This window comes from Mus musculus, chromosome 4, assembly GCF_000001635.26.
Source record: "Mus musculus strain C57BL/6J chromosome 4, GRCm38.p6 C57BL/6J".
Lineage (NCBI taxonomy): Eukaryota > Metazoa > Chordata > Mammalia > Rodentia > Muridae > Mus > Mus musculus.
Window position 1 is genome coordinate 18,001,272 of NC_000070.6, and position 13,578 is coordinate 18,014,849.

General features: G+C 36.0%; 1 protein-coding gene and 1 pseudogene across 5 annotated transcripts in view; one reads left to right on the forward strand and one right to left on the reverse strand.

The window, feature by feature from the left end:
- Positions 1–13,578, forward strand: part of Mmp16 (matrix metallopeptidase 16) — a 264,408-nt gene that overhangs the window by 148,200 nt on the left and 102,630 nt on the right. For all 5 annotated transcript variants that reach the window (NR_135158.2, NR_166735.1, NM_001379518.1 and 2 more), the window contains one exon: positions 10,220–10,524. Coding sequence is in view for 3 of the 5 variants with exons in the window: in NM_001379518.1 (NP_001366447.1) it covers positions 10,220–10,524 (305 nt within the window). In the remaining 2 variants the exon portion in view is untranslated. The remainder of the gene's footprint in view (positions 1–10,219; positions 10,525–13,578) is intronic.
- Positions 7,765–9,024, reverse strand: Gm11860 (predicted gene 11860; annotated as a pseudogene).

The following is a 13,578-nucleotide window of genomic DNA, read 5'->3' on the forward strand; positions in this document are numbered from 1 at the left end:
CTTTTGCAATTGAAAATCCTTTTTTCTTTAATTTGATTTTTTATTGGTTATTTTATCTATTTACAATTCAAATGCTATTCCCCCTTCCCAGTTTCCCCTCTGCATCCCCTTCTCATTGTCTCATTCCTCCTCCCACTGCTTCTATGAGGGTGCTTTCCCACCCATCCATCCACTCCTGCTTCACTGTCCTAGCATTCCCCTACACTGAGGCATGAGGCCTCCACAGGACCAAGGCCCTCCCCTCCCATTGATGCCAGATAAGGCCATCCTCTGCTGCATCTGATCTGGAGTCATGGGTCCCTCCATGTGTACTCTTTGTTGGTTTAGTACCTGAGAGCTCTGGGGGATCTGGCTGATTGATATTGTTCTTCCTATGGTGTAGCAAATTCAGTCAGCTCCTTCAGCCCTTTCTTCAACTCCTCCATTAGGGACCCTGTGCTCAGTCCTATTGTTGGCTGCAAGCATTCACTTCTGTATTGGGTTGGCTGTGGCAGAGCCTCTCAGGAGACAGCTTTATCAGTGAGCACTTCTTGGAATCTGCAATGTCTGGGCTTGGTGGCTGCTTTGGGATGGATCCCCAGGTGGGGCAGTCTCTGGATAGTATTTCTTTCAGAGAATTTTTACCAAATACTTATTTCTAGCTAACATAAGACTGGCAAAACACAGTGTCAAATTTTTCATTGGTTCAAGGAGAGAAAGCTGCTGTATTTAGATGGATTCCTTAGTAAATTGTAATGTTTAGCATTCTCTGCACTGTTTCTAAGAGTATGTTTCTTGGTGAGGTGCCAGATCACATTTTCTGGTTAAGATGTGTATAAATTACACTGAACTGTCTTTCATCCTTTATATCCTAAAGTACTTTCTCTTGTTCTGGGGCATACACTTTCATTATCTCTATGATATATTTTTAAAGCAGCTTTATTAATTCTAATAGTATCCATCTTACATTTATTCTTTTGTTGTTACATGTAATGTCCAAAACTATACCATCAAAAACATCTGGCTTTATGAGTGAGGGTAGTGGGTGTCATCCTCTAGTACATTCAAAGCTTTCTTCCCCTCTTGAGGGCTGGGATTACAGGTGTGTACTACCATATATGTTAATGTGGTGGTGGTGAACAAAATCAGTGCACACTGCATGCTAGTTAACACTCTAGTGATTGACCTACATTCCTAACTACAGTTTCTGTTACATTAAAAATACGATGGAAAATTGTCCACACTAATTTTATCTGTTTTCATTTATGTGGAAATTTACTGTCCCCTGACACTATTGTTAAAAAGATCTCCATTTTTAAAATTGTATTCCTATTACACCTCTGTCACAGGTCAGTTGACTTCTCCTTTTTTCCATTTGACTCTTGACCTGTCAGTTCCAACACAACATCACATTATCTAAACTACTGTCTTTAAAATGCTCATCGTGTCTAATAGTCTTTTAAATTTCTATATACATTTTTAGGCTTTGTATTGATCATATTGAGTTTCTGGAATTTCAACTTCAAAATTTATTTCCCACCTAAGAAGACTGCTTATGATTTTATTTTATTTTATTTTATTTTTATTTTTTATTTTTTGGTTTTTCGAGACAGGGTTTCTCTGTGTAGCCCTGGCTGTCCTGGAACTCACTTTGTAGACGAGGCTGGCCTCGAACTCAGAAATCCGCCTGCCTCTGCCTCCCGAGTGCTGGGATTAAAGGCGTGTGCCACCACGCCCGGCTTTGATTTTATTTAATGTTGCATTTTGCCTAATAATAAGGTAGCAATGAACATAAACATATTGTGTCTGTTTATTTACAAAATTATTTTTTACTCATTTATAATTTTACTTAAGTTTCATAAGTTTGATTTTTTTCTCATATGCACAGCATATATACACATATGTATGTACATATATATGTGTGTGTATACATGTGTGTCTGTGAGTGTACATACATATGTATATATATATATATATATATATATACATATATACATGTGTGTGTGTATATATGGTATATATTCACATATATAATAAATATATAAAATGTAAGTTGTAAAGATTTTATTTTAACGTTAGCTTGCATATTCTTTTCACATAAAAATTTTCATATTTTGTGATATCTAAAAGAAGTGTATTCCTTCTATAATAATTTTCCTTTCTTTATGTAGATCTCAATTTCTGATCTTATCTCTGAGGAAGTCTTAAAATTCTTGTTAAGACAGTCTCCTGACAAGAGTTTCTTAGTTTTTCTTTGAAAAATTATTTTTTCTACTTCACTTTTGAATGCTAGTTTCACTGGATGCTGATTTGTAGGTTCGTGGTTTTATTACTTATCATCTGACATTTTCATACATTCTGTAGTGCTGTCTTACAGCATGTCCTTTTAAAAGATAACTGTAATTACAATCATTTAGCTTGTTCCTCTACAGATATGATTTTGGCATGGTGGGGTCCTCTTCTGAGTTTCATGAATCGGTAGATTGTTTTCTGTCATTAATATTGTAATATTCTCACAGATGATTATATCCACTATCTTTCCTTTGGATATAAACTTTACAGCGATTTCCCCATAATTCCTGGATTATCTATACTGGTTTTCATTCTTTCCTGTACTTTGAATTTCAGGTATTTCCTGCAATGTTTTACCAGTGACTGATATTTTTTTTCTTGGCTAGAATGAGACTAACAGAGTCATTCTTCCTTTGTTTCACGTGTAATCTGATATATGTTCTGCCCTTTTATTCTTTTCTTACAGTTTCTATAACTTTGCTCTCTTTCTCCCTCCCTCTCTCCTCTTTTTTTCTCTCTCTTTCACACACACACACACACACACACACACACATATATATACATATATATATATATATATGCATGCTACTTTTTATTAAGATTCTGAGATATTGATGTGTTATTTTGAATACCTTGTTTGATAATTACACATTTTTCAGGTGTTTCTGAATCTCTTTTTGTGCCTAGCTTTCTCTTTGATGGTATATTTTCTAGTATGCAGATGATACAGTGATGATGTTTTTTGATTACTATAGGCAATAAATACATAGTAGTCTAGAAGTTATTCATGTTTAGAAAATAAGGAACATTTATTGAACATCAGAATAAGAAACCAGGCCTAAATACAGAGGTATATTTTTCTCTTAGTTTGAAAACTTAGTGTAATAAAACATCATACTTCCTAGAATGTCATGGTAATTTTTAAGAGAAATTTCATCAGAGTTTCTTTTTTTAACTGAATCAATATTATGTAAGGAAGAAACCTACTAGATAGAATGTCCTACTCAAAAATCAATGTTAATAAATTAATATATAGTATTCCCACAAAGATACATAGACTAGTAATATCGAGAAGATTTTTTTTTAGAGACGAGTATCATGCATTAATAGAAATTAATTTCTGTCAAGGAAGGCATTTCCTTAGTGTAATTGATTTAACCCTCTTCAAGATGTAATGATCTTGAGAGAATCGTATTGCGAAGGCTCTGCATTTTAATTAAATTCCAAGGGTTCTTACTTTTTTCTTACCTCCAATTATAAAACAGCAGTTTAACTTTAAATGTTTTTTCATTTATAAAAGGAAAGAGGCAAGTGATTTTTTTCAATTAAATTAGCTTCACTACAGTTGCCAAAAGTTTTTAATCTTCTTCATTCCATAGTGCTACCCTTTTATGTGGCCAACATTTATTTTTCATTACACATTACAAAATTTAAGTTTAAATACTTTATTGTACATTCATGACCTAATGGTATCTGTGTGCCTCTGTTATGTCATGTTTCAGTTACTACAAAGGTGGCATTAAGAAGTACAACTTTCTGCTCAACTCTTTGTCACTGTATGTCCTTTAGAGACTAGCAATTCTGAGTCAATATTTTTGAGATGAGTGGGTGGCCTCATCCCTCAACCGGGGAAAGTGCCTAGCTTTGGATATAATTTCTACAGATTTTTTTTCTCCCCTTTCTTGGGTATTTCAGCAAATGTCATTCCTGTTGCGTCTTCCCTCTCTTCTTGATCCCAAATACCTCCCTCCCTGTACCTCCTATGACTATTTTGTTTCCCCTTCTAAGTAGGACTAAGAGTATGCATGGAGGGACCCATGGCTCCACCTGCATCTGTAGCAAAGAATGGCCTTATGTGATATCAATGGAAGGGAGGTCCTGGGTCCTGTGAAGGCTTGGTTCCCCATCCATCATAGGGAAATGCAAGGGCAGTGACATAGGAGTGGGTGTGTGAGTTGGGGAGCACCCATATGGAAGCCGGGAAGAGGGGGAATGGGATAGGGGGTTCACAGTGGGGAAACTAGGAAGGGGGATAACATTTGAAATGTAAATAAAATAACCAGTAAACATTTAAAAATAAATATATTTTAGAATGTGCAAAAAGAAAAAAATTAAGCTGCTATGAACAAAAAAAAAAAAAAAAAGACAACATTCATGTGGCCTGTTGGTTTTTGGGTGTGTGTTTCTACATTGAACTCTTACTATGGCTCTGAATTGCATACGTGAGGTTTATATTTATTTATAAATAACATCACTTATAGGATGGAAAAGCATATTTTTGGAAAGTCCTCGGTTGATGGCTTTGGAAAATTGAGGGACAGAGTGAAGCTTAAGGAGTTTACAAGCAGTGTTACTCTGCATTGTGTTACTGCTCTACTTCTCTCATGCACAGCCACTACATTCTTACCTACAGCTGATACTTAGACAACTTCATTTGCTGTCCTAATTAGGATTATCCTTGACTGAAACAAAATGAATACTTTCATTACACATGAAATCACCAATCCCCACTCGTGGTTCTCTCAGAATGTGTAGTAAAATAGATTTCCTGTGTCTGCAGGACCATGCCTGTGAGCCAGCTCCTGTCTATCCTCTGTGTGAGTTAATGAAAGTGTCTTTACTGCCACTTTTCCCCTCCTACACGTTTTCTGCAACATATAGTCATATTTACAATGAAAGTAAGATCAGAGTGGTTCTGTGCTTTCACCTTTCCAGAATCTTCCTTCTTTTAGAAAATTATCTGCCTGTCAGAACTACCTCATTTTATCACCTTCTCTTTTATGTTGATTTTATTACACTTCCCTTCAGCTCTATTCTTTAAATGGACAATGTTTGCCCTGTACTGACTGTTACTTTGTCTAGACAATCAGTGTTAAGTGTCTTAGATCTATCATGCCAGGAAAGCAACATTCACCATCTGCTTAGCTTGCGCCTCACCCACTCAAATGTTTCCCGAGATTACCACTATTTTTGTTCTTTTAATTTCCCATGCATTGTTGCAAAACTATACAAGTTCCTGTGCTGTATAGTCTAGTGTCTAGATTAGTGCTCATTCCGCAGTAATATTTTTCAAATAACAAGCTATTGGCACTTATGCAGCCCCATAGTGCATAAAGAAGATAAATGCCTCCTAGTGATTTAGTTTACACAAAATTCAGAATCATGCCTTCAATTGACATGTCTCTTATGCCTTAAGATGGAAAATTTACTTCTAAGAAGCCATAAAGGTCTTGATGCTTCCAAGAGATGTTTTTTCTTTCTCAAAATAGACTGCAGGACTCCATGCCGAATGGAGAACAAGTTTTGCAGCAAATGATAAGCAACCGTTCCTGAGCACACAGAAATTAATGTCTTCTATCCACGCTTTCAGTGATGTTAACCTTAGTCGTATATGCACCCTCAAGAATGCAGAGTGTCTCTACAGACACAACCTGATCTCCTGTCCCACCAATTTCCAAAAGTCCATAAATTCTTCCGTTCAGCATTTTCTCCACTATCATATAAATTACGCACAGTGGCTCAAATAAATTGTTTATTACACAAGACCAATGTCAAAAATCATTACTAATACTACCACTGTTCTTCCTACATTCAAAGGAAAATAAAAGAAGCAAAGGGAATGGCAATGATGACATATAATATTTAAAAATTATGGGGAAAAATAAGCATACAAATGATTTTAATGTAAAATTAAAATACTTTCTGTCAACCCTAAGTGCTGGAGATTTTTTTCCAAAACTCCAACAATCCCATCATAAGAAGAATTAAGAAAATTGAAAAATGAAACAACAACCACCACCACCACCAACAACAACAACAACAAAAAGCCAAACAAAATAAACACACCCAAAAATAAAAACAAACCAAAAGAACAGCAACAACAAAAAAATCTTATGGTACTAACTTTCTTGCTGCCCAGCCACTATTTTTGGCTCTTGGAATCTGTTGAGACATCTTGACTCAATGGCTTTTTATGCCCTAGCTATTTCTTTATCAATCTCCTCACCTGTTCTGCTTGTTGGTGTTTATCCCAACAATGAAAGTAACCTTTATTCTCTGATGTAATTGTTGTCTCAGTGTCTTACTGCTGAATAAGCTCACCCTTTCTAGTTCTTCCTGAACTATGGCTGTCTATTCAATTCAGCTGTTGTGGCTTACACTCCTTTCCAATCTGACTAATTCAAACTGGTTTTTCTTGGCTCCACCCTGAATTGTACTCCTCGGGAAAACTGACTGTGAATTGCATGAACTGAACTGCACTGACTACACTGAGTCCATGAACTGAACAGAACTGCAGGAACTCAACTGAACTCAATTCTGTTCAACTGCACTACACTGAGTTCCAATGAACTGAACTCAACTGAACACCAGTGTATTGCCTGGGCTCAATTAAGTTCCCTTCCCTCAATTAGACATCACTTTCAAATATGGCTCCTTCCTTCTTAAAAATAACATTATTTATACTGTTTGAGAATAAATGTGTGTATTGCAAAATTTTCTGTCATCAAGGGCATGTGTGCAATCCTACCATATCACATAGACCTTTAAGGTTTTTGGATGTGATCTCTTGCCCAAGCAGCCATGATGCTGGATTGAAATTCTTCTACAATCCTTTTATATAGAATAACAATTTTCAACAACAAATTAAAATTTAAATAATGTTTGCACTATTTATTATGATGAGACAGAAATCATAATTTTAGATTTATGTGTTTTTATGGATTCCAAAACAATGGATTCTCAGAATGATTAAGAAAATGCTTGTCACTTGTCTTCTTGTTCCTGCTCTGTCTTTTTGTCCCTTAACCTCTCTCTCCCCATTCCCCATTCCCTTTCTCCCTTTCTCTCCATATGCTCATGGTCTCTCTCTCTCTCTCTCTCTCTCTCTCTCTCTCTCTCTCTCTCTCTCTCTCCCTCTCTCTCTCTCCCTCTCTCTCTCCCTTCCTGTCTCTACTACCCTCTCAATTCCCCTCCCCATGCCCTGAATAAATACTTTTATACTTTTAAAAAGAAGAAGAAAAAAAAAATAGAAATGCTTGTCAGAATGTTTCCATCTCTGTAATAACAACAAATTTTTTTTGAATTTTCATAACTAAAATTTTAAGGTAGGTATAAATACTCATTTCCATTTATTGCTTTTGGGGTTAAATAAGGTATATTGAGTGTTTGTCACACTTAATGCTCACATAATGCTCTTTACTATACCATTTATAATGATTAACTACAACTCAGTTTAATTTTTTTATTTTCACTTTTTTTTAAAAGACACATTTATTCATCATCATGATCAAGCTATTACACTTAGCAGTCTACAGCATGGGTGAAAAATGTCTATAGTAGAACCTTTTGTTGGAATGCTTTACACTTTCCACAGAACAGAATCTAAAATCAACTGTTATACAATTAGTTATAAATACAGTCCTGGAGTTTTTGCCCACACATATGAGTATTATCTAAAGCATGTCTTCCTTGTAGCAGCTTGGCCCTAACACCACTGTGCTTGGCTGAGTTCACAAATCTATTGTAACCTGTAGCTTCCCTGTCACTTCTCTGACTCCCCTTTCCGGCTAAGCTTTGTTTCCTGGCTGTAATTAGAACCTCCTGCCACTGCCATCACTACTGCTGCTGTTGGAGACTCCATAGACACCTTGGTTTTGTTGTTTAGCAAAGTACTTTCCTCAGCCACCATAATAGCCAGAGCTCCTTCCTCCAGTTTCCTCCCTTCATGGGTCCAAAATTTGAAGACTGATTGTTGTTAAGTGCCCAAATCATTGTAGCTCCCACCACCTCCAAATTTGCTTCCACTACCACCACCAAATCTGCCTCTGCCTCCTCCTTTCTTATAGCTGTCAAAGCTGCCACTCCAGCCATAGCCACCACCCTTGTTTCCATAACCCTGTCCACAACTTTCATAGCCTCTGCTTCCTCCAGAGTAACCAAGGCTGCCTCCCATAACAACCGTCATTGCCAAATCCATTGTAGCCATTCCCACTGCCACCATATTCACCACCACCAGGGCTGCCACCAAAGCTACCACCACCACTGAGTCCCCTCCTCAACCAAAATTGTCATTGCCACCAAAACCGCCTCCACGGCCACACCAAAGTTTCCTGAACCACTGTGACCTCTCTGGCTGGATGAAGCACTAGCCATCTCTTGCTTAGACAGAGCCTTTCTTATTTCACAGTTGTGGCCATTCACAGTATGGTATATCTGAATAGCAATCTTATCCACAGAATCATGGTCATCAAAGGTAACAAAAGCAAAGGTCCTTTTTTTCCCTGCCTCTGTCAGTCATAATTTCTATCACTTCACTCTTCCGATACTGATCAAAATAATCTCATAAGTGATGTTCTTCATTGTTTTCTTTAATACCACCAACAAAGATCTTTTTCACACTTAAGTGGAACTCTGGTCTCTGAGAATCTTCTCTTGACACAGCGCTCTTAGGTTCCACAGCTCTTCCATGCACCTTGTGTGGTTTTGCGTTCACAGTAGTGTCCAATTCCTCCACAGTGGCATATGGGACAAACCCAAAGCCCTAAATTTCTTGGTGTTTGAATCTCTCATTTACCACACAGTCAGTGAGTGTTCCCCATTGCTGAAAATGGCTCCTCAGACTCTCATGGGTTGTTTGGAAGCTCAGCCCTCAGATGAAAAGCTTAGGAAGCTGTTCTGGCTCCTTGGTAGACTGACTTTGACATAACAGCAGGGTGCTGAGATGTTTCCTAGGTGGTGTCAAAGAGCAGAAAGACAACTCAATTTTATGTAATTAAAATGTTATCTTTACTCCTGGAAAGTACATCTTCAAATTTTTTCATGTTGAGAAATAAATCTAATGAGGAAAAATAAATTGTAGTCCTGAATAGACATAGTCATGCACTTTAGACACTCTGATGTAGCTGTAACACTTCATTGCAATTTGCAGCTCTCCCAGTTCTCTTTGATGACTGTAAAGCAGGGCATATTGAAGGACATATTATATTTTGTATTAAGATTTTACTTAGTTTAATCTTTAGAAATATTACTAATTGAAAGGATTTGAAACTTATGAACCCTGTAGTATTCATCTGTTTATTGTAAAATATATAACATAAAATATATAAATAATTGTAGTATTACACACTATAAGTTTAGATATATTAGATTTATATATGTTATATTTTAAAGAATGTATCAGGAACTATGTATATCTCATAAACTAATTAATGTTAAATGAATCCATAGTAATTTTCCTTCATCACTTTGCATTAATATCAGAAAAAAGGTGCCAATAAAATGTAATAATAATATCCAAGTTACATTTTCATTCTCTTTTTCATTACATTTAAAGTCACAAAATTTGTAAACTTTTTTTTTTTAGTAAGTAGCTAATTACTTACAATTTTAAAACTGAAGTATCTTATTTAAGCAGAGGAAAATATCAGAGACCAAAATAACTGGGCCTTTCGTTTAAACAAACAAACAAACAAGCAAACAAACAAATGTACAACTTGCTACATACTTGCTGAATTGGTAAGAATGCACAGGGAAATGAATAAAAGTATTATCACTTGATTGCCTAACTACAGTGGCAGAGCTCTGCATTGATGTGTATAAAGAAGAAATTTTCGGCTCAAACATGCTACATGTGCTTGAGCACTTGGCAAGTCCATCATCCTGCTCTTGTCCAGGAGGCAAAGTGATTGATCCATCTTCTAACCTCTCACAAACCATTTTGCTCAGATCTACTCCCTAATAGCCTTGGCACATGGAGGTCTCATTGATGATAATGAAATAAACCAGTGTAATAAACAGTATCTATAATCTTAATAAAAATGTGTAAATTCTATTTCTATATAATTGCCATTTTGTCTGATAATTCTAAACCAAATAGATGAAAATTTTTGCAGTAATTCAAATTGCATGTGCGAAGCCACACTGATTATCATCTTTTCCAACTTTTCAGTATAAAGAACGTAACTCCAAAAGTTGGAGATCCTGAGACCCGGAGAGCAATTCGCCGTGCCTTTGATGTGTGGCAGAATGTAACTCCTCTAACGTTTGAAGAAGTTCCCTACAGTGAACTAGAAAACGGCAAACGTGATGTGGATATAACCATCATTTTTGCTTCTGGTTTTCATGGAGACAGTTCCCCATTTGATGGGGAGGGAGGATTTTTGGCACATGCTTATTTCCCTGGACCCGGAATTGGAGGCGACACCCATTTTGATTCTGATGAGCCATGGACACTGGGAAATCCCAATCATGATGGTAAGTCTATCCTTTCTTTCTGAGATTAATGATCCTTCTTTTATTTTAGGATGTTCAAATGATTTATGAATTTATAAATGTAATATAGAGGGTCTATATCATTGTTTTATTTTTAATTGAGCTATGTTCTGAGTTTGCCTCTCAGTAGCCTGCAGGGCTATGGCCCCAGATATCAAGGGAAAAGATAAAGCTCTGAGAGAAGGCATGCTTAGAAACATTAGGCAAAGGCACAGATTAACTCCTCCTTGGCCCTGTGGCTTGCCAAGTGTGGCTGGCTCTCACTGCCAGAAACCTGGTACCACATAAACTGGAAGAAAATGAAGATCAGTGACTGAAGGTAGCCACTTGCATTCAGAGCAATTTACAGGTCCAGGAACACCTGAGAAACCTCCTTTTTTTTCTCATGCCCCTATCCTTGCTATAACAAGAAAGTGAAATGTGGTGTTTCATGAACAAAGCAACATTTCTGCCCATCAAATCAGCTGCTGCTTACAATTAATTTAATTAGTTGAATATTTACACACCTAAGGGAATGGATGTAAAACTGTGAGATCTTCTGACACAGGAAGCAGGGGGCTCAAGTAAGAAAGTTCAGCCCTATTGCAGGTGGGCTTATAAGCAGAGGTATACATGCATATTAGAATGTTACTCACTGTGAACTAAAAGTACAGATTCACCAAATTAAGCAATCAAGATGAGGTATTTTCTGGCTCTGCTCATTTGATTAGTGCTTATTTCCAGGAAGAGCACTTTAGGATTTTTTGTTTTTTGTTTTTGTTTGCTTTGTTGGTTTTTAAAAATACTCTTTTATTTATTTATTTATTTATTTATTTATTTGCTTACTTGTTTACTTATTTAACACCTTGAATGCTGACCCTCACCTCCTCCTCCCTCAAGGAGTCTCTCCCCCTCTCATCTGACAGGGTTAGGTCCCCCCTGGGTTATCTTCCCACGCTGGCACATAAACTCTCTTCAGGGTTAGCACCTCTTTTCCACTGATGCCAGATGGGGAAGAGTTTACACAGTCAGCAGCTTCAGGGTTAGCCCCTGCTCCACATCTATAAAAGCAGTTTGAAAATTTTTGGTATTTTAGGAAAATAATTGATGGGATCATTACATTTTGTAGACATGACTGTGTTCTTAGAAGGTTATGAATACGTGTAAATACTACACAGTTTTCCATAGAACATTGCTGATTAAAAGAATAGTTTATTATTAGAGTCATGAGATATTCATTATATACACTATGCCATTTTCCCACATGAAATATAACCCTTTGATGTTTATATTTTGGTGCACTTTAAATTTTCTATTATATTCAGTCTTATTATCAGCATCAACTTGTTATCTAAACTCTTTTCTTCGTATCTTTTGTCTGTCATCTATTTTACTGGCAGTAGGACATGGCTATGGGATCAATCGTCTTGATATCATCTATACGCCCTCACAAGCCAACTTTTTTTTTCAACCTATGTGTGAGGTGTATAAGTATGTGAGGTGTCTAATTCCTATCATTGTCTTCAAATACACAGAGCAGTGTAAGAGCCAAAAAATCCAATAGAAGAATGAGTTATTCTTGTTAAAAATGTTAGATATGTTGACCCATGTGTCTTATGACTCCTTAGTTCTCAAAGACCTTAGTTTTATGTTCCAGGCCTAAATAATCTCCCTTCTTCACTCTGGTAAATGGTGGTTCTTCTACAATGGCTATTACTTCAATGGCAACTAATAAGCCAATCAAACTCTTAAATACACATAGATGAGCTAATCTTAGTTATGGAGTTAAGATTTGTTAATTCATGCTAACATTTAGTTGGATAGAATTTTTTAATTTACTTTTACCTTTATAAGAAATATGGAGGTTAAAAATGGCATGAATAATATAAAGTTGGTACAGCTAAATTTGAAACCATCAGTTTCAAAGGACAAAATAATCTACATGTTTCTGACAAGAAAATACATTATGCTGACTCAAACTTTTAAGTGAGTAGTTCTATATTTTGTAGTATTGAGTTGAGCTTTCATTATTTAGTAACTTGTTTGAAGATAGTTGGTGTTATATCCTAGACATTTATAGAGAGAAATGAAAAGCCAAAATTTTAGAGTCAAGCAGATTTATGTTTAAATGTTAGTTAACTAATAATTATCTCAAATAGTCTACAGCAAGTTCATTTCAATCTTTATTTTGTAGCTCATGCTGTAATCTGTGAATGTTGGAAGTTGAAGTATTTTCAATGAAAGCTGTGTGCAGAGTATGTTTAACTTATTTATAACACTCCACTTCTAATACCAACATATTGACAGACATAGTTGAGTGTTGCCAGTTGCATTTATTTAGATGTGTGGCCTCATAAATTTAAATGAATCTAAATATTGCCTAAAGATTATGTCTTTCAAGTTCTCTATACTTTCTCTTAAATTGCTAAAATCCTCAATAAAAACAGAACTAAATGTTAGGTCTCTGCTCTACTAGGTAACATAACATTTAAAAATAAACATGTTTATTCAAATTTCCAAATGAGACTTTGATTATATGGGAAAGGAACATGTTTACACTAATTGGAGTGGTCCCAGTACTATGAATGCTTATGTGTTTCATTTGATTCAAAAAGTTTTCCAAGGAGCTTGTCAGTGGAACAAAAAAAAAAAATCTGAAATATAGCATCAACTAATACTTTCCAGAATTGCTAGGGATTAAGGACATATTAATAGGCAGTTGAAAATAAAATTCCATAACCATTTACTGCTTAATTGAAATTCAGAGTCTTAAGCACTAAGAGCAGAGCAGCTAGGTGGTGTCAGTCTGAAGTATTGATCATTTATCATAAGAGCAGCCTCTAGCTTTACTTGTGGTATCAGTGGATGTGAGAAGAATTCATGCAGTTTTGCCTCCTACTTAATAACAATCCATAAAAGACCATCATTTTGTAACACATGTAACACAAGGCACAATTCTGACATCTTTATTGATAAACTGTCTTTTCTTTAAATTCTCTGGCTTGCTTATGTGGGTTGCTTTCTTTCTCTCATTCACAGCTCTTGAGCAGCTACTTG